The following is a 22,225-nucleotide window of genomic DNA, read 5'->3' on the forward strand; positions in this document are numbered from 1 at the left end:
CGTCACTTGATCGTGCACTATTCCAATCACCTCATCTCGATCATGTGATGCATGCAGTAGAGGATGTAATTTACCCTCAAACCTATATCCCAATCCCTCAATAATAACGTTTCCATATGGTCTTCCTAGCTAATTTCATTATCTTTCTAAATCATCTGCGGTTCATTGCATCTTCTTTATTGAAGAAATATAATTAACAGCAAGCCTGAAACATCTTTTCAAAGCTTTCCTCTTAAAGAAAAACTACTCTTGAGCCCATGCATTATGCACAGATTTTAAATCTGATCATAATGAAAAAAATATATATATAAATAATAAAATAATATTTATTCAAATTTTTGATGTCATTTCATATTCTCAACTATGGTAAACTTTAATTATAAGAATACAATAATATTATATATTAATAACATAACTTAATCATACAAATAAGATTTAATATAGTTTTTTATTAATTTAAAATTTAAATTTAATGCTTGAAAGATTGTTAAATAGGAGGACACATGGTATAGAAAAAATTAATTATGTAGAAAATTTTCAATGCTAAAAAATTTTCTCTCCATTTCAGATGCTAAGAAACCTCATCTCAACCACACGATGATGCATGCAGTAGAGGATGTAACTTGCCCTCAAATCTACATCCTAATATCTCAACAATGACATTTCTATATGGCCTTCCTAGCTAATTTCATTGTCTTTCCAAGCCATCTTCAGTTCATTTGTCATTTGTCAAAATGACAAACGAATCTTCTTTATTGGAGAAATGTAATTAATAACGCGTGAACATCTTCCCAAACCTTTCCTTTTAAAGAAAGAATTACCACATAAAGAAATGTGGGACCATCAGGATAAGATGTTTCTTTCTAAAATGAGGGACGTCATCCGGATTTCTTAGGGGAGAGGTTTTCATAGTAGAGCTTTCCGTGGTAGGAGAGGATTGCCTGGAAAGCCAAAGTATAGCAATATGCCAACCTCCCTCCGGCCCAGCCCTCTTTCTTTTTTGGTCTATTTATCTCAAGACAATCATTTAAAATAGTTATCATGCTTCGCATCATTATATAAGATGGATGAGATTAAGATAATCATGAAGTAAAAAAAAAAAAAAATTAGCAATACCATTTCATCATGTCATGGCAATTATATTCGGTCATCTTAGCCGGAATTTATAGCAATCGTACAATGAAGTTACATTTATTCAATTTGATGTTGTAATTGGAAACATTGCTCTAAAATATAACAGGTGTAAGAAATGAAATAAAAATGAAAGTAATTAGATTCCTGATTAACAATGGTCATATTAACCATATAATATAATTATAACAACTAGAGTGACTGCATATGTATGGCCATCATTATTATACATTACCATAACAATTATATTGCTTTTTTTTAGAATCATGCTATAATGTGCCCCTTTTATTTGGGATAATTAAAAGAGTGGTTCCATGTCTATTTCAAAGTCAACAGATGGAGATGGAAGTAATATTATGCATGCATATGAAAAGACTTTTCATGTTGCGAGCCCGTGACGTCCAAATCATAATAAAGCAATCTTACTACTACGTCAATGCTCGTCCTCTCATTTGGAACAATTCAACAAATGACATCAATAGAGCGACTCATTTTTGAAGGCCAGCGAAGATGGCCGGTGGAGACAGCAACAGTTATCTCAACCAGATTGCTTGATGCTTCAAACATGTAGGGCCTGGCATGATTCATCCGGTCTCCATACAGTTGTTTGGGAATAGGCTCTGAATTCTCCTCCGTTGTCTAAATTATGCCTCTTAAGAGGACCTCTCCCAAATGTGCCACTAAATCCATCTTGGGACCATGACAAACCTGAACCACCGTTGGATATGGATCATCACTGCCTGGGGTGTTTACAGACAGTGCTGGAAAGAGAGTGAGGTTTGGAAAGTTTTCATGGGAGTTGGATTTGGTAGTAAACTTTTCCCTTTTTCTTTTTTTTTCCCATCCTTACAGATTTGATACTTGGATCAACGACCCCTATCCAGGAATGCTGAGCTTGAGTTTATTGGAATGCTTGCAAGTTGCACTTGGACTTTTGGGGGCAATGCTTAACCCATTTAGCCCGATTATTTTGATTCATTCTAACATTGGGTTGAGTTACCTCTATTTCATAAAATGATCGGGTTTAAATCTGAATTTTTGATTGGATTCGGAGTGATAGATTTTTATTCTATCTTATATCTGACCCGATTTGTATATGATCGGACCTGACCTAATTGACACAAATGCTATTAATGATGTTTAATTGCTACTAATGCTGTCCATATGTTAATAAAACCCTTAATGCAGCACCATTTATTTGAAAACAATTGGATGATGTTTGAAGATGCTGCTTCTTTCAAATAAGAAATAAAAAGAAGAAAACAGAGAGAGAAGGATATACTTAGAATATGCTTCCACAATCCACAATCTTAAAGTCAAAATTTGCGTGTGATCTGTATAACTCACTACCACAATATTGCAACCATTTATAGTAGGTACAATATGCACGTGTCTGGTATTCACATGCACCCTGTGGCCATTTTATATCCACTTGTAACTGGATTCTCGTAGCTTTGCCTCCTCACAATTTGTCAAAATTTCAAAACAACCAGTCAAAATCGAGAGTCCCAATTGCTAATAGCCCCAAAGAATCATCTACCATCCATCGTCTGCTCTTTTTGGGTCCGACTGGTGGTCCATAGGCCACTGCCCTCAATCTTTATTGACCCTCTCCGCGGCTCCGCCTCTTAATTAGCTCTAACAGGTGGTCCACAAGCCAGTGCCCATGGCCCATGTCATACGGTTCTCTGAATGGTATCTTTTCAAGGATCAGGTCAAAGTTAGGCCATTATGTATGCTTTATAAATTGGAAAGTCTCTGGGTCCATAAGGAGTCCACATCTCCAACAAGGTATCTGTATTGGAGAACCTCAGCAACTGCGACAACAACAACAAAAAAGAAAAGAAAAGAACAAAAATAAAGCTGAAAGCTTCCCCAGGCGCAATGCTGCACAATATGTGATGCACGACCTTCTAGAAATCAAATTTCTTCGGAATATATACAAGCACATGCAGCGCTATTGATGTCTTGCTGTTCTACCAGCACATCCAGGGGTGGTAGATGAAGGTTACCTAGTTATTCAGTGAGATAGCCTTGACTAAATTGTATTGGCTCGGGTTGTATCTCTCGCACGATACAATGTTGGATTGCATCTTGCACAACTATCAAAGCACTCCAATATCTTTCTTCCATCCATCCACAAAGCAGCTATTGCACAGTTGATATCGTGAAAAAAGATGAATCATTCTTTCACATGAAATATATAATCCGAACCAAAATTATACACTCTGTACGTATATCTATGTTGCCAGTTTTCATGATTCGTGTATGGTTGGTTGATGGCCTTGTACTGTGCACTTGCTTTGACCTAGTTGATAAAAGTAAGTCACTGTAGCCTTATTAAAATGATATGATTTTCTTTTTTTCTTTTGTACATTGTTTAATCCTTTTCATTGTTGCTAATGCTAGCAAGTCAATGTAACTCATTTCTTATGTAATGAATAAAGTTCATGTCTGCATTGTTTAGTCTCTTTCTTCTAGTGAATGTTAGCTAGTCAAAATGTGGTTCATTTCTTTCAAATTAAGTGACATACATAATATGTACTGGCATGTCTCTCTTTCAATGAAAGACTACATAGGAGTTTAGCATGAGATCATTTTGGTCAGTCTTTTGCTAATGTTACTGACACATGTATGAATGATACATTAAAATGGTAGGGGCACAACTAGTGGTTGGACGGTGAAAAGTAGACCGATGACCTATAACCACAAAACCATAAGATGTCACAGAGGTGTTTCTCTTTTAAATATTGGATAAAGACTCACAAAAAAGAAAGGCCAGGCAAACACATAAAATTCACACTCTTCTCAATTTTGATGAATGTGCATACTTCATTCAACATCATGCATTTAAGGTTAAATTTGAAAAAAAAAATAGTTTACCAATAAATCTTTAGCATGAAAAATTATTATCTCCATAAAGAGAATAGAAAGGAAGAGGTTAGTCTAAACAAAACGATAGATTATACGGACTATCGTTTTGCCAAAACAAAAGATGCAAACTAGACCAATGCTTGTACGTTCTTTTATTGCAAAAGGACTTCAAGAAGCGGCATGCGTGAATAGTTATCTTCTTCTCTGCATTCTAATGAAATTAATGTAGGAGTAGGTCCAGAATAACCAGATCTGAATAAAAAAAAGTCCAGTACACTGGCAGATTTGATGCACAAAAACTCGTTATTTTCTAAAGAGAGTAGTTGGCTAAAAATATTGCAAGGCTAAATCATTGCACCATGACATTCTAAAGAAGAATAAAAGCATAAATGTGACCGTCCTAAGCATAACTAATACAGTATCGATAAAGTGGAGATGTATTTTTAGAGTATCATGTAGTTATTAAATATTATAAGAGCCTTAAAAAAATGTTTGCTAGTTTTAAGACAAGCTTTACGCATGAATTTGAAACACCAATATCAAAGGCTCATGCGTAGAGCAACCAAACAAAGATGATAAGAACCAGAAGTGAGATTAATAGAAAATTAAAAATATATATATTGACTAGAATGTTTTGGATGTGCAGTGGCCAAAAACTGCTCCGATGAAGAGTTCTAAAAACAAATTGAACGGTCCTGAAAGAGGAGGGAAAGACCAAATGAGACGGGACCAGACATTTCATAATTTGGAAAATTCGGACTTCAATACAAACCCAATGCATGCAAACTTTGTTTTTCAAGGACACAAAATTACTGAAAGGTTACACTTAAACAACCAGAACTGCTCCCTTAAAAGGTCGAGAGAAGATTGAATCATACAAGAAGTTACAGGCAACAATTTTCCTTTTTCCAATAAAAAAGTATCATATATATTTCAAATGTTGGCAGTGAAACATACATGACCAACCTCAGAGTATTGTGATGATGTCATGGCTTGGTAGAGGTCATCATTTCCATACTGCTTGATTGTATCAAAAAGGCATATTATAATAAATAAATTGTACTATACTTTCTTCTGTAGATGCATTACAATAAGGACCTGTTAACGTGTCAGATCTGCATGGTAGCATTAGCGAGTCCCAGGCTCCCAGCAGCATGGATATTCCCTTTCACATCTCAGAAAACCTCTGAAATTAAGAGGACAGTTAACACTCTGTAATAAGGATTTGATCACTTCATGTTAACAATAAGACAAACAAAATTTGTAAGAATTACATTTGACATATCTAAAATTCAGCAACAGCTACATCATGCAGCTTTTATTTCAGGAAATGAGCTATGAAATCTTTTGATGAATAGTCGCACTGAATCCATTATAAAGAACATCAAGTTCGTAGTAACTCGATAACATCAGATACACTTCTCGCATAATAATCTGGGTGGATGCTATTTGAAGGACTCTGAAGTTCTGATAAAGTAGTCACACCTGCAGTTATGATGTGTTTGAAGAGAAACCAGTTATTAAGAGTTAATTCTATCATCTCAACTATACTAGACTGATAACTTGCATAAATTACTACAAAGAGATGATCAGGACATATTATAAGTGATCGGCTAAAACAGCTGAGGCAGACCTGAGAGAACAAGAAGGGTCTTGCAGCCAGCATTTTGCCCAAAAAGTATATCAGTGTCCAATCTGTCACCAACCATGCACATTTTAGAAGTATCAATTTGGAACCTGCCATGCAAATACAAGAAAAAAAAATGGTATCAAATGTGGGCATTCCCTAGCAAAAAATGTCAATTATGCAGCCCAAATCCCTCCATATAATTAAATATTTTGCATCTGCTCATATATCCTTTCAGAAACATGTAAAAATGGTAACACAGTGCTAATAGACAGCGTATATCACAAGGTAATATGGTATTACTGATATTATACCTATAGGCTAACAATCAATGCCAGCTTATAGTAAGACTTTAATATGTTTGGCCTTGAAACTATGCTGTATACCTCTCTAACAGAAAATCCATCACGAAGGTTGATGGCTTCCCAACAACAATAGGTTCTCGCTGGGTTGATCCACATATTGCAGCAACCATGCATCCTGCACCTGTACCCACACCAAAATAAATTTCATGGAAATGAACCCTGAACAAATAGGTAAGCATGAAAATTGAAGCCCCTAACGAACCCGGCCATTCTTGCAAGTCCGTAAAGTGACCAACAGCATCACGGTTGGTGGCAATGAAAAGGCACCCAGGGTTCTCACGAATACACAGAGTTGCATACCTGCCATATAGAATATTTGATATTTTGGTTAATCTTGCAACAAGGTAAGCGCTAGAAATAAAGAAATGGTAAGATAAAAACAGGCATTATTTATGTTTACAATCGGACCATGTGGAAGAAGAAAAAGACAATGCAAATCTTAAACAAGCAAGAACCATCTTGCCTAATATGAAATGTTTTACAGATTACCATCCATCCAACTCCAACTATGCCTCACATGGAAATACCTCAAGTTTCCCTAAATTTTGAATGTGATTATAATGTGATTCAGATCGATTGTTCCTTGATAAATAAAACAAGTGGAATGATTAACAAGGTTTATGCAGCAATATTACATCAATGCTGCTTATAAACTTAATATAGTTCATCCACCGTGATAATCTCATATGGAAATTACTTCGAAAGCTCATAATAATTAAATAGCACTTCTTTTTGCTTATTTCTAGTAAGAATATTATAATCATCAAGGATTCTTTCTGAATAATAAAATAAACAGAATGTTTGCTCTTCTCTGTACTTCCTGATTCAGTGCAAAAGCTTCTCCTGACATTAGCATGCAGTATTTCTATGCAAAGCTTGTTTGTAGTACAAACTCTCATGAACAAGAGCAATTAGTGTCACAGAGAAATGGATAAAAGCTTCTTGCTTGTCTCAGTTCTAGAATTGCATGACATTGCAAACACCGTAATAAGCTTTGACTAAGGAAATAACGTACAATATTTGTATTACTTCATTTCCTAGTCAGAACATCTGCATTTGTTTTAGGTACTCTGTATATCTTATTAGGAAGGCCATGAGAATCATCTCATTTTCTACTCAAACACTTTTGAGTTATGCTAACACTAGAGAGAGAAAAAGAAAGGATAAAGCGCCTCACTGGAGTTTGTAAAAGTTGATGTACTGATCAAGTCCAACAATAACAGCTCCAACCTGGAAGAAAAAATTTTCATGTATACATCATATTACCATTCTAAAACATCTAAATTATACATATCTTAGCTGCTTTTTTCATAATGCGGAACACTCTATTATCTACACTTTGCAAATACTGGAAAGAATATGGTCATGATTTCTACGTTTTTGTCATGTTCAAACCACAAGTCTGACTTTAGCTGCAAGCTCTTCTTGCCATCTCCCTGCAGCAGAGTTCATCAATTTAGAAGGAAAAAGATACCTAGAATATATGTGTATTAAAATCTAATTTAGATGAAAATCTGGTGGAAAAGAATACATGAGAAATTTTGCAGCAATAACGATATTAAATATGTTGCTTAGAAACACAAATTCAGATGCCACATAAATAAGGTATACGCATGTGGATTTACATATGACAAGGAATGATAGCTAACTTTTAGAAGCTGCAACATTTGAATCAAGGGAACTCTGACATATTATGTGAATAGTATATTGCAAAAAGATGGCTTGTTTGGGTGGAAATCTTTGAGAAATGCCTTTTCTCAAGTCAGCTAGGATCCAAAGAAACAATGCTTAAATAAATTTGGAACATATAAAAACAATATCAAATGAATAGAGTTCTTTCACTTTTGAAAATGATCAGGTATGTGGTGGGGAAGTGGTAAATAAAGATCCAAGGTAACTATGCCTTACAGGACCACCTAAGCATGTAAAACCAGCTAGTTCAAGTTCTTCCAATATGCCTTCCTCACCGACAACATAAACCTGAAAAGGAAACATGACAGAGTAATGAGTGGCAAACAGTGTTTCACAACAAATTGTCACAATTGTAACAGAGTTAACAATAAAACAAGTTGTGTGATCATATTGATCAACCCTATAGTATTAAGTACCGACAAGGACAACTACAAACTCAAAAGTAGCTTAAACTGTATGACAACAAGTTAAAATTTTGGGATTGTTCAATTAAGAATTAATTAACTGTATCTTTAGATAAAAGGCCTCCTATCATACTTAGGCTAGCACAAAAGTCTGGCATGCAAATGCTGGAAAGAGAAAAGGGTTATCCACATCAGCAAAACAAAATTGTCTCAGTTGACAATGAAACAGGCAATTGAAATGCTGGGTTTAGTTTAAAAGATTGACATCAAAATTTCAACTTAAGTTCAATTGAAATGCTGGGTTTAGTTTGAAAGATTGACATCAAAATTTCAACTTAAGTTCAAATTTGTGCACTTCACATTTTTATGTTCTGATCTTATTGTTTTTTTTTTTCTTTTTTTTCTTTTTTTTGTTGTGAAACACATCATGGCAAATTAGCACAAGCTTGGTCAGTAAGGAAACCCATCATTAAAAGAAACAGGTTGTGGAGCCCTTTACAAAATGAAAGCTAAAAGTCTTCCTTTGTTTAGGCAAGGGACAGTGGGAAAAGGGTCCTCGTGTAACTTCACTTTTCAGTAGGACAGCAACTAGATATGTACAATGTATGTTTGAGAGGAAAAATAAATATAAATTTTAGATTATATTCAATATAACTTTTTAAAGAGAATAATGAGACCATTTTATATTTTTCTTGTGTTATCACCCTAAAAAAGGGTGATTAGAATCCAATTTATTCTTTTCATTTTCCTTCCAAAAGCTGCAATTCTTATTTATTTGATTTTTTAAATAATCAACTTTATTGGAATAGAAATTACTTACATATTCTAAAAGAGGTGGAAAGGCATTTTTTGGAAGATGGAATGTTCCTCAAATACAAAATTGCTGTTTTAATATATAGTATAAATTAGCATCCTGCTTTCCTCTTTTTATTTATACTTTTTCTTTTCATTATCTCCTTGATTTGGATGGGTAAACTCCTCCCCCATTCTCATCAATACATAGATAATATATGTATGCATGTATATGTATCAAATGAATCTCAAATTCTCCATAATATGTACAACGGGGCATAATTCAGCAAGGTAATGTTAATGTTGAAAATTTGCTCACTTTTGACCAACAAAATATTTCTATTGTAACAAAATAATTGGTACTCCAACAAAATGACCAAGAAAAGTAAATAAATACATCAGGGAGAGAAACGACAAGCCAGATTCAGCAAAAGATCCTACCTTTTTATCTTTAGGAAAGTTTTTCAGCTTCAAAAACATCGCTGCTGCAAATGACGACGAGAAGATCTCATCCTGCAAACAACAAGATGGGCCTACAGTCAAATAAGTTATCACCAGGCATTCTATATATCCTAAATCATCATCAGAAAGAGCCTCGCAGAACAGCACCTCGCTAACATCAAGCCCGAGAGCAGCGAACTTCTTGGCATACTGCTTCCTCGACTTCCTCGAGTTGTTCGTCACAAAAACCAGCTTCTTCCCCTGCCCAAATCAAATAAAACCCGAGTCTCCAAAAAACCCATTTCCAGGTACGAATCAAACGGCAACACTGTATTTCTTTTCGTTGAAACCAAATTGTGATACGGATCTGGAAACCAAAATCGGAGGGAGATGGGTGATTACCATGGAGCGGAGAGCTTGCAACGCCTCAGGAACTCCTTCGATAAGCTTATCGCCCTTCCAGATGACTCCTGAGGAAATCCCAAAAACATCGATGGATTCAGAAACCAAAAAAGAGAGGGAAGGGCAAGGAATCGAAGGGAAAAGGGAGGAGGTGGAAGAACAGACCGTCGCAGTCGAAGAGGAAGGCGTCGATGGATTCGACGAGAGATCTCGCGGTCTGAGGTGAGAGGGGTCTGACCCTATTAGCCATCAGCGCTTCTCCTTCTCTTCGTTCCTCAGACCCCTCTTGCGCTTCTCCGGCCGCCATGAGAAAGAATGGGAGGAAGAGAGCCGTAGGCCGACCAGCCACGGCGTCTGGGCGACTTAGGATGACGAAATATCGCTGCCTGCCACATTTACATATTACATTCGAACCGCGCCATCCTGCGTCTCCGTTGGATTTGTTCGGCAGAGGAGGAGTGCTTAGTAATTTTGAACATGACTAGGGACCAGGACGAGCATAGCTTTTTGGACTATATGCGTACGAAAACTTCTGGGAGGGGGTATGTGAATATATATATATATGCATATATTCCGTGCAAGGGGAGAGCTTTTCCTTTGTCAAATGGGTTGGCCCCACAGCGTTACGCATGGTTTGCTAAATTCTTGTTCCCTGGAGTGGAGGAACATGATTCCGAACAAAAGCTTTTTCTTGATGTAGCATATATAATTATGCATCGCCCAGGTTTCGAGAGCAAAGTCTCTCCTTCTACGTTTCCAAAGCACGTGATCAACCCAATCTACAGGCCCGGTATCCAACCCGAGCCTAACCTAACAGCAATAAATGTATCTGTGTGGATTCGAAATTACCACGGCGAAACTTTCGAACGGAAAAAATTTAGGCATGACCCAACACAAAACTAGCATAATTATCGGGACCTGACCTGTACCGCTAAGTTACTTTGTTTATCATATATTTATATATTTCTAATTTAATTTGTACATTTTTTAACTTCAAAAATTTTAACATATGAAACTTTATAATTTAAATAGACAGAAAAATCAAAAACAATAATATATTAAAACATGTTTGGAATATATACTTATTTTAAATAAATAAACTTTTCTCTAGCCAAGCCACACCTCCTACATACTTTCAACCGGAACTTAAACTTCATTTGGTGCAAAACAAATATTAAACCTAAAACATGGTAAAATACGAACCCAATTAGACCCAATAACCACCCTACGCAGTATGCATGGCTGCAAGTGGATTGGTTCAACCTGCCTATGTCGAGAACCCAAATTAATTCAATCTAACCCAGTAGTTATTTGATTTGGTCTTCAATTCATAAAAATGACTCGATTTATGAATCAAGATTTGAATTACTGAAAATTCCCAATCCCAACCGTAATTGATCCTAAACTAAGTATATAACGTATAATTCTCCCTTGAACATAAAAAAAGCTTCCCTTTTATAATATGGTTAGAAAATACTTTATAGCATCAATTACAATTTACAAGTAAATAATATCTTTTTTTAATAATGTAGGTTTTTTAGAATTGTCTACATATTACATATTACTATTACACTAAATGATCTATTTTTAATATATATATATATATATATATATATTGACCAGAAAATTCTAATGGGTTAATTAATTAATATTATACAGCTCCCAATCTAACAAAACCCCAATGAAATTGGATAAGAATTGAATTCAAGTTTTTGACCCAAGTCATAAATGAACTCAAAACTACATAATTTTAGAGGCACAGCATTTGAAGCGATTCAGACAACCTCAGATCCTCAAAGACAGAACGTTGAATAAAAAAGAAGAAAAAAAAAAAAAAAAGGTAAAAGTGAACTGCCAGATGAACTTGCATTGGGGAGTATTGGGTGACAAAGGGAAAGCCACGTTGGAGACGCTGTCGTGAAATCACCCACCATGGAGGAGGGACTCATTTGACCCGCGGGAAAAACTTTTGTTCCCGATAAATTACTTATCCAAGGATAAAATTTTAATATATTTAATTTAATCATAAAAAAATAATTTATTACAAAATTATTTATATTTAATTAAATATTTATTTTTATAAAAAAATTATATAAAATACATATTATATTCCTAATAGATATAAGAACATATTTTTTCGCTCATAAATTTTATAAATAATTATATTATATATATATATATTAATATTAATATATTATAACATAACATTAGATCATAATAATTTATTATATTAATATAATACTAATATATTATTATATTATTATTTTAATATAATAAATTATTAATATAAATGTAAGCATAATATTATATTAATATAAATATTAATATATTAATATAAATACTATATTAATATTAATAAAAATATTATATTAACATAAATATTAAAATATAATAAATATTATAATATAATATTATATTTATATAAATATTAAGATAATATTTAAAATATTATATTAATATTTATAATGATAATATTTAAATAATATATCGAGAATTTTTATGCTCTACAACCATATATTTACATAATCATTATCATCTTAATCATCCATAGTACAAAATTTTATTCATACACATTAAAAAAATATTTTAAAAAAAAATACCATCAATTTGCATCTATAAAAATTCTAAAATCCATCTCTCCTATAAATTTTTTTATTCTTCCTTGAAACTCCAATCAAATAAAAAACTCTCTTTACCTTTTAAAAATTACCTCTCCTCCTCTCCACTTTCCATAAGCCAAACGAATCCAAAGGTTTAACATACAGCATAAACAACATCCAGAGGCAACCACTTATCGCATATAATGGGCAGCTAAAACTGATTAGCGAAAAGCACGAAACTGCGGTTGCTATGCTGGCATTCACACATATAGTGGCACAATCGAACTTGCAACAAGACTCCCACAAAAGGCGATCCCCGTTACAAACAAAATGTTCCAGCCAACCAGGAAATATTGCACAGCCGTTTCCATAATTTACCAAGGGTAAGAACTCTTCGTAGCTGACGTACCGAAGACATCCGTGACAAATCAAAATGACTAGACTCTTTAAAGTCATAATCCATCCACAAGCTAGCGTTCACCAAACATACAATTCGCTTTTCACACAGCCATCCTACAGATTTTTTTTGTTAAAAGACAGACTTCGACCCTAAAAATATTTGAACATTTTGGACAACCACATTCTCAAAACTGTTGATATAAATCCAAAAATTATTGTTATATCCTCTTACCCCTCACATTAAACCATTCCTCTTACTTGATACCCTTCTTCTACACACCCGCCCGCCCGCATACCCTCCTGCTACACCCCCCCCAAAACACACACACACACACAAGACCCATAAGAGTCGTGGAGGTCAGAACAATTCTATACAGCAATGGAAACAATAAATGTACTCGCAAGAACCTGAGAGTCAAACCCAGTCCAAAAACGAGCCAATCTGATGTGATGATGTTCAATGTCCTAAAATTTTACCATGCAAAACCAACAAAGCAAACTTTACCCAAAAAACCAAAATAATAATAATAATAATAAATAAAGCTAAAGATTGCCCACAATTTTTTTTAAATAATTTTTTTTAAAAAAAAAAAGCACTTGAAAAGCGCTTTAATATAATCAAGGAATCTAGAAGCACAACTCTAAGCCTCCAACCAAACAACACCAAAAACCCATCAGTACAACAGCCACCAGCACAAACTGTCAGATGACCACATTCATGCAATAACACAGAACATTCCACCCAACAGATTTACTAAGATCTGAAGGCTTCTAAAATAAAGGGCCATTAAATGGTCTCGAAACAGGTGCTATAAGATTTTCTACAAGCCACGCTAATAAGGTAGTCTAAGCTCTAATGAAAACCAAATGAATATAGAATCATAATGAAGTTTCAACTTCAGCCTGCTAGACATTACAGGTGCCTGATGGAGTTCTACATAGCAAATCAACCAGCCTGAGCTCAAACTTCAGTAAAAGCCCCCTCTAAAAGGTGCTACAAGAATGCCTACCGAGCCTGTGCCAATAAGAACCACCTTGCGTCCAGCAATACTAGAAGCAACCTGAAGTGACGAAAGATCTAGAACGGACGTGCAGTGAAGGGCTTCTTTCCTATCTTGCATATGGGTGATATCGACCAGGACCACCATAGCCTCCCCTACCACCATAAAGTCCTGAGCCATAAGCTGAACCTGGGGAATCATAACTCCCTCCATAGCCACCAGATCCACCGTAACCCCCAGCTTCGCGTCCATAGCCACCACCTAAGCCACTTGCACCATACCCCCCACCATATCCTCCATACGAACCCAGGCGACTAGAATAGCTAAGAGAAGATTCTGCCCGGTAATCACCTAAGCCCCCGCCATAACCACCAAATTCACCAGCAACACCCCCATAACCACCAAAACCCCCAGGCCTAGGGCCAAGACCCCCAGGTGTCCTATAGGACGAAGGACCAAACCCACCACTACTGCCAAAATCGCCATATGAGCTGCCAAATCCACCAAGACTCTCGCCAAAAGGACGAGTCCTAGATTCACTACCATAAGGAGGAGGTGGTTGGTTAGATGGCTTCTTTGGTTCAGCCTTCTTGATCTCCACCTACAACAAAGCAAGAAAATCAACCTAGGTCCTGTAATACAAAATGTCTGGAGAACCACAACAGAGTATCCATAAACCTACAGTAAGCAACGTTAGTCTGCAAATAAAATGAAAATGATCATAAGATGATGATAGTGATGACGATGATGATGATTATGGATGCCAAAGGCATAGCCACTCAGGAATTTGATAAACCAGAAGGCACAAAGGCATATTGTACAACACCGCATGACAGAGAGAAGTATGTGGCTAGTACTTTGATCAAACCCAGTATCAAACTCACCTGAGTACCAGCTAGATCAATCATATTGCCCTTTTTGGCTAACAACTCGTCTACAGTTTTTTCAGAGTCAAAGACTACAAATCCAAAGCCTCGAGACCGATTAGTTGTGTGGTCGCGTATAATCTCATGATCCACCACCTTCCCAAACTTGGAAAAGAAGTCCTTGAATTCATCTGCTTAGTTTTAATGCCAGAAGAAATAACTGGTTATGAAAACCAGCATCGAAATGACATGCCAAATAGCTATAGAATATCTTAAAAAGAAAGTTACAATACCTTCTGTCAGAGTAGTTGGTATTCCACCAACAAATATCTTCTTTGTTTTAAAATCTTTTAATGGAGCAGCACCTTTTGGGATGGTCCTTTTAATTTCAACCTGCAAGTTTCAGATCATCAATAATTTGAGGTAATGAACATATGCTAGTACCCCAAGTCCAAAAACAAGAAAAAATGGACTTGGGTGACAAGTAGCTGTAGGACAAACAATATTCCCATCCCTTAAAATAACAAATAATGGAAGTGACGCAGGTTTGTTGTTATAAAATGATGAAAAAACAAAAACACATATTCCAGAAGCAATAAAATATGACACAGGTTAACAGCTTGAAGAAAAACATGTCCAACAACCATGTATAAGATCATCAAAGCCAAGCATGCCACCAAACTTTTGGGTGTTTTGGGAGAAAAAGTAATATTAGAGTTAAATCATCTAGGCAATAATTTCTTACATGACCGATGGCACTCCTAACCTTGACATAATCATTTTTCGAACCATGCTCCTCTGACTTTTCTTGAAATACATGCCTCCTCCTTCTATCACATGTTACCTCAAAGCATTCATTCTCCTACCCCTATCATATGATAATAAGCCCTTCCCCCAATATTTAACACTCAGAATAGATCTTAGATTTTCTTATAATTATTGGCAAAAAATTGTTTAAGCATAAATAGGCCTCAGCAACTGAATAAGAACTTGCAGAACCAAACGAACATCACAACCGTTCACTGAGCCATAATCCAATCCAAGACATCCCATATCCTCATCTAGCTCTACACCTTTTGAAGAATAGCACATTTATAGTGAAAAGAATTTTGAAAAGGACTCTATGCCTTAACCATGACATTTGCCAAAATAAATAGCAGAAGGGTCTGCATACATAGGACTTGTCTAGATGAACAGTTTGTGTGCATGAGGACATACATATCAAACCCAACCTTCATTTGTTCCACATATTTCTTTAAATTTGTTAAAGATAATGCCATTAAGTCTTAACTTGTAATAATTTATAAGAAAAACCTCACTAGAAACGCATCAGAATTACATGACCGCATAGTGCAATCACACTGGAAATTTCTTTTTATTGGCTATCACCACTCGTAAAAATAAGAGGCTTCACTTCCTACAATATAACATAAAATGAACACATGAAAGTAACTGTGTCCGCCTTCTACATCTAGCTTTTAAACGTGACACATATTTTGTGCTGAATTTATTGAAACTTGTCTGAATCTATCAAGTCATAAAAAGCACCATCAGGCTTAGACCTTACAGCCATGTGGTCATAAATCATCAATGAAACCCTTAAAATAGACATGGAATTTTTTTAAAAAAAATTATGCCAGTTGTCATTGTGTTGACCACTGTTCTTGCACCAGGCACATGATACGATGACAGATTAACTAGAATATAGTTGATTGCATTTCAAGTGCAATTAAACAAGTGGGAAACAAGAATGCTAAGAAGAATCTTTAGACATGGATTTTTTTTTAAAAAAAATTATGCCAGTTGTCCTTGTGTTGACCCCTGTTCTTGCACCAGGCACATGATACAATGACAGATTAACTAGAATATAGTTGATTGCATTTCAAGTGCAATTAAACAAGTGGGAAACACGAATGCTAAGAAGAATCTTCAATCCAAAACAAGTAACCAAACAAATTTGGTATTGCAGCAAATCAAAAAAAATCACACGTATACATTCTAGAAAACTGAATATCTATAACATCAAAAGATACATTATCATCATTACAGAAAATAGCTATACAAGGATATTATATTATTTACTTGTCCCAACACAGAACCAGCTAGTGTATATCAATAATGAGAACAAAAGCTTCCCTGGAGATCATTGAAAAGAGGAGTAAAGATGGAGGGGATCAATCAATAATGACCAAAGAGTAAGATTTAACACAACAACAAAAGAGTTCCTAACACATGCTGTCGTAATCCAATAGTTAGAAACCACCGGAATTGGAAAAAGAGATAACCCTCAAGTGCCTTTTTTGAAGCTCAAACAATTTAAACGTGACTAGCATAACATTCCAAACACTAACAAAACTTACTTGTTTTCCATTGACAATTTGTGTTTCCTCAATGACTTTGTCAACAACGGAATGATCATGAAAGGTAACAAATCCAAAACCTCTAGGCTTGTGCGTATTCCGGTCTTTCATTATCACAATATCATCTATCTCTCCATATTTGCCAAAATGCTCCCTGAATGTTGCTGAATCACCATAGGTAAAAAAAAAAAAAAAAAATGCAAGGGAAAGATAAATTAGAAAAAAGTAAGAACTCTAAAAATATATAATCCTTAGATTATGAAGCTGAAGTAGTATTCCTAACAGGAGAACATATTTAGACTAGTAAGAAATTTATTATTAAAATCAAACAGAAAACTACTCGAAATAAGCCAAACATGGTGAGATTAAGAGAGAATACAGAACCTAACTTCGAAGTAGTTGGAAGAATATCAAGAATCAATAGATACAAAAATTACTAAGAGCAACATATACCAACTAAATAGTCAAGCACTGTAAATGAGAACTATTGAAGTTTCATATGATTGTCACATGCCATCTACTCTTACATGAAAACAATTGTATGACCTGTCCTATCTAAGACCAGCAACAAGACCAAGATATAAGCATTAACATATCAATGTTAAAAAAAAAAAAAAGAAAAAGAAAAAGGACAACAACAGAAATAATGTACGTTAAGGCTGCTTTTGGCATCATTGTCACTTTCCTTTTTTAAAAAAATTGAAAACAGATCCTATTTCTATTTTTTTTAAGATTCTGACAATAGAAAACATGTTTGGTTCCCTCTTTTTTTTTATATATATCAACGAGGGCCAGAGATGGGGCTGGCAACAAGGGAGAGTGAGAGTGGATGGAGCCAACAGCATGGTCGAGGACGAGGGAGAGCCCAACATCAGGCGAAGAGGCAGCTGAGGGAGCAGCAAAGCAAGAGCGAATGCGAATGCGGTTGGCAACCAAGCCAGGGACAAGAAATAGCTCGGCACCGGGCAGAGAGATGGCTGACCAGGCCCAGGGAGATGACGGGTTCAGCAGGGGCAACGAGGAGGGCAATATTGGGTGGAAGAAGAGGGGTCAGGAGGAGAAGGGCAAAACCCACTTTTAAAAAAGGTAGATGCGAAAATTTTTTCCTTCCACAAATAATGGGAGTTGTTGAAAAGAAACAGAAATATGGTAACCAAATATATTTCTGCATTTGATTCCTTGTTTCTGTTTTGAAAAAGAACTAGAGAAAAAAAGGGGGGCGTGGTACCAAAAAGGGCCCAAAAGTATGAAAGAACTGTGGGGGAAAAAAGAGCAAATAGTTGATCATAACAAGAACAATAAATTAGCACCAGATGGACCAGAATCTCTGAAAACCTTAAAAAGAGACACTGGAGAAGACAGCATCACGGCACATATAATGGGAAATCTAAAAAAATACGGAAAGATATTATGAGAGATATTTATATAAGAGGACTTTTTTCTTACTGGAGGTGAAAAATGCAACCCGTCAAAAAGTATCAGCACAATGAAATCGACAGATGAAGTGTTATGCAGCCTAAGAAAATGCTTAGACAATGAAAATTTTAAAGTTTAGTAAACTAGGCCTAAATCACCATAACAAAACATCCAATAAACCAACTCTAAGTGAACCAGGTTGAGACGAATTATAAGTTGGCCACAGACCACAAAAATTTACCATGATAGCTCCTGATCGCAAAACAAAGCATGGAAGGGGAAAAATAAAAAGAGAAAAAGGAAATAGATCCAGAACAAAACATTGCTCAAGATTTTAAAAAAAGAAAAAAAAAAAACACACCAACAAAAGAGCTATAAATTTATGAACAAAAATTGACAGTGGAAATGGAAGCAAACCTAAGAAAAAGCAACATATAGACCTGCATTCTAGTTAAAAATGTTTTTCAAAGTGTCTAAGAAGTTTATCACCTGATCCTCACATAAATAAGAAGCTTGTCACCTAATTCAAAGAAAAAAAATACAAAGCCATCAAATCAACTTGCTAATAAGACCCATATCATGAAACTGGCCAATCAAGATACAAAAATACGCATAAACCTGGAACTGCCGTCAATTTCGGCTTAACATTCAGATTACTCTCCGTATTTAAGAAATACCACCAACACCGCTCACATATTCCAAAAGCTGGAAGCAGATTTAAACTAAGGAAAAGTACCACCCGAATTTGATCGTGAACAATAACAAGAAAATAACGAGAAGCATTAAAAACATTAATTTCACTGAAAATAATAGCAAGAATCTGAGAAATTATGATATAAGTACATAAACAGACTGCAGATCTAAAATATGAAGAAATCCTAAAAGGTTATGCTACATAAAACAACGTATAAAGAAAACAGAGAAAAGAGAAAAACTAGGGTTAATAACAGATCAAAAAAGGAAAAAGTCCTATTGGAAACTTACTCAGGGTCGTATCCTTGGGAAGCCCCCCAACAAAGATCTTCCTGCGAGCACGAGAAAAGGATGGAAAAACACGTCACAAGACCATCAAACGAGAAGAAAGAACGAAGGGAACTCGATGGGTGATAGGGATATCTCACGCAGGGCTCGCTCCGTCGTGCTCCTTGGACCTCGCAGCCATCGCCGTCGCTCGCCTTTTTCTGATCTCCGCGCCTAGGGTTAGGGTTGCCGAGGGGAAAAGGGGAACGAAAAAAAGAAACCAAGCGGAATACAGGTTGGAATTCCTGAGGCCCGGAGCGGCCTAACCTATATATATATATATATATATATATATATATATACGTATATATCGTGACCTTCTCCTTCATTTCCAGAAGCTCCCACGAGATTTCTCCCGCAGGGTTCGCTTTGACCATTGATTATGTAAATCGGACGGATGTGATGATACTTGTTTACGGCGTTAACGAAGGGCCATGACGGTGCGATTGGCGTGGTTAGAACTTAGACGCCCATGGATCCATCCCAGTTGGACTCGGACGTGAGTACGGATCGGATTTGGATATTTGACAGGTGTTATTTATAATAATATTTAAATATTTTTTTGTTAATTTTTTAAATAAAATTATAGATTATTATGATTGATATTAAAGTAAACTCCATCCATAACCCGTATGAACCTAAGATACTATAGATTGACCATAAGTTGACCATAGCATTTATCGTGGAACTTGATTGGGTTTGAAATTTTCGCTTGACAAGAATAGCATATATGTATTATAATAATCTTACATATATATATATATATAAGATCAAAAATATAAATAATATTTTTTTAATTAATTTTTTAGATAAAATTATGGGTCATCATAAAGTCACTTGATGATACTTGATAAAATTATTCATGACGTTTGGTCCGAGACTTCACTAGTTTAATTACCCCAGGAGCATATTAGATATATATTTGACAAGAATGCTAGAAATTAAACAACAAATTAATTATAAATTAAATAAATTTTAAATATTTATATAAAATTAAAAAAAATTCAAATAATTTTTTTAATTATTTTTTTGATAAATTATGCATCATCGTAAACCGCACTCAATGATACTTAATAAAATTATTCGTGATGTTTAGTTTTATTCATAATAGACTTCACTAGTTTAATTACGTCGTGCACATGTGTTTATATAAATATATAATATATATATATATATATATATATATATATATATGGATATAAAGAATATTTGGTTAGAGAGAATGGAGCTCTGGAATCGAAATTGGAATGAGTAATTTTTATTCCAACTGTTTGGTCGAGAGGAATCCATTCCGATTTTGATTCTAGAATAGAATGAAATGGCTCAATCTATATAAAACTCAATCCCTATTTTTTCTTATGGATTCAAATTTTCATTTCGATTTCGATTTCGATTCCGGTCACAAACCAAATACTTCAGAGAATTTAACCATTCTGATTCCGATTCAATTCCAAACTATTTGATTTTCATTTTTATTTTCATTTCGATTTCGATTGCGAACCAAACACCTCCTAAATATATCGAACAACATGTGCAAATTACAATGGTTATGGCATCTCTACACTATTATCACTTTATAAGTATGATAAATTCTTTGCAACCAAGCATTTCTCTTGTTATGCTATACGGTTGAATATGCTGCCTACATTGTTTCATATATGGGCTAAGAAGAGAGCGAATTGCCGAAATGAGAATATCGCCTTTCAAATGGAGATGTCAAGCCTGGTCGATCCATGTGTAGATGGCTGTTTTGCCATCTGTTATTTTGTTTTGGTTGCAGGACTGGAACAATGACCCAAGGATGGTGCAACCAAGTTAAAAATGGCCCTCCAAAACCAATCAACGAACCAAGGACAAGTATGACAGGTAACATGTCACAACCCCAGCATCAATCGATTGACCCATTTGGTTATTGATTAACCCATTATTACCCCGAATAGCTCCCTTATCCATTTAGGTGTCGCCGCAATTATTAAAACCAAAAGCACCTCATCAATTGCAGTCAACCATTTTGATCTATCGAATGAAAAAGCTACCATCACGCCAAAAAAGGTTCAAAATAGAAACTAACCACACAATCTATTATATCCCATAAGCATCACTAAAATTCAACAATTAGTAAAGATGCAATCGAGTCGATTCGAATCGAGTAATTAGAAGTTCGAGTACGATTCGATTTAAAATATTCGAACTTCAAACTCGATTCGAGATTGATCGAGTCATAATATTTTAAGCTCGAACTCAATTCGATAAAAAATAGATAAAATCGAGATTGATTTGACTCAACTCGAATATCAATAGAGTCATATCTTAATTTTCTAATAATATATATATATTATAAATTAAAATAATATTATTAAAATATATATAAATTTAGTAGGTCTCGAGCTTTTGAGCTGTAGATCTTACTATTCAAACTCGATTCAAAAAACTCTTCAAATTATTCGAGTTCGGCTCGAATTTGAATCAAATTTAAATAGCTCACGAGTGACTTTGACTCATTTACACTCCTAAGCCGAAATGAAATATAACATCATGTATTATTTTTTCCTCCAAGAAAATAGTACCCAACATTAGTAAAGAATAACTTACTAATCCCCATCCATTAAAAAAAAGATCATGGGACAATAATTATTTTTCTCCTGTCTTACAAGGTTAAACGCATGAGATAATAATATAGCCAATTGGATAGCAAGATATATAGCTAATTATACGAAAACTACTTCCGGACTACTATACCAAATATTTCTTAAACCTTTTTTCACTTTTTTTTTTTTTTTGATTCCTATATATGTATTTTTAATAGATTGGTCTAGTCATTCCGGAATTGCCAAA

The 22,225-nt window shown here is 34.9% G+C and overlaps 2 protein-coding genes across 3 annotated transcripts; both read right to left on the reverse strand.

The window, feature by feature from the left end:
• Positions 1-5,030: 5,030 nt before the first annotated feature.
• Positions 5,031-10,206, reverse strand: LOC105050643 (phosphoglycolate phosphatase 2). Of its 2 annotated transcripts, XR_833050.4 has the most exons (12): positions 9,894-10,206; positions 9,729-9,796; positions 9,495-9,587; positions 9,327-9,398; positions 7,906-7,977; positions 7,374-7,433; positions 7,175-7,227; positions 6,200-6,297; positions 6,019-6,118; positions 5,639-5,742; positions 5,280-5,490; positions 5,031-5,191 (listed from the first exon to the last, which is right to left on the reverse strand). XR_833050.4 is itself a non-coding variant. In XM_010930739.4 (11 exons), exons 1-11 carry the CDS (start codon positions 10,033-10,035, stop codon positions 5,390-5,392), a joined length of 963 nt encoding a protein of 320 aa, XP_010929041.2. In that variant the 5' UTR covers positions 10,036-10,142; the 3' UTR covers positions 5,031-5,389. The 2 variants fall into 2 exon arrangements, 1 of the variants encoding a protein (XP_010929041.2); XM_010930739.4 differs by having other exon boundaries at positions 5,031-5,490; positions 9,894-10,142.
• Positions 10,207-13,463: 3,257 nt separating this feature from the next.
• On the reverse strand, positions 13,464-19,653 carry LOC105050642 (uncharacterized). The gene is made up of 6 exons (XM_010930738.3): positions 19,492-19,653; positions 19,355-19,395; positions 16,955-17,118; positions 14,888-14,987; positions 14,613-14,785; positions 13,464-14,329 (listed from the first exon to the last, which is right to left on the reverse strand). The coding sequence occupies exons 1-6, from the start codon at positions 19,530-19,532 to the stop codon at positions 13,838-13,840; spliced, it is 1,011 nt and encodes a 336-aa protein (XP_010929040.1). The 5' UTR covers positions 19,533-19,653; the 3' UTR covers positions 13,464-13,837.
• Positions 19,654-22,225: the final 2,572 nt, after the last annotated feature.

The sequence above is a fragment of the Elaeis guineensis genome, chromosome 8 (assembly GCF_000442705.2).
Source record: "Elaeis guineensis isolate ETL-2024a chromosome 8, EG11, whole genome shotgun sequence".
In the NCBI taxonomy this organism is placed as follows: domain Eukaryota; kingdom Viridiplantae; phylum Streptophyta; class Magnoliopsida; order Arecales; family Arecaceae; genus Elaeis; species Elaeis guineensis.

Coding starts and splice junctions, on each gene's coding strand:
- LOC105050643 (XM_010930739.4), bottom strand. CDS start 10,035: ATGGCGGCCGGAGAAGCGCAAGAGGGGTCTGAGGAACGAAGAGAAGGA. Junction 9,588..9,728: donor TGCAAGCTCTCCGCTCCATG/GTAATCACCCAT, acceptor TGATTTGGGCAG/GGGAAGAAGCTGGTTTTTGT. Junction 9,399..9,494: donor TCGGGCTTGATGTTAGCGAG/GTGCTGTTCTGC, acceptor TGTTGTTTGCAG/GATGAGATCTTCTCGTCGTC.
- LOC105050642 (XM_010930738.3), bottom strand. CDS start 19,532: ATGGCTGCGAGGTCCAAGGAGCACGACGGAGCGAGCCCTGC. Junction 19,396..19,491: donor CACGACGGAGCGAGCCCTGC/GTGAGATATCCC, acceptor TCGTGCTCGCAG/GAAGATCTTTGTTGGGGGGC. Junction 14,786..14,887: donor ACCAACTACTCTGACAGAAG/GTATTGTAACTT, acceptor AAAACTAAGCAG/ATGAATTCAAGGACTTCTTT.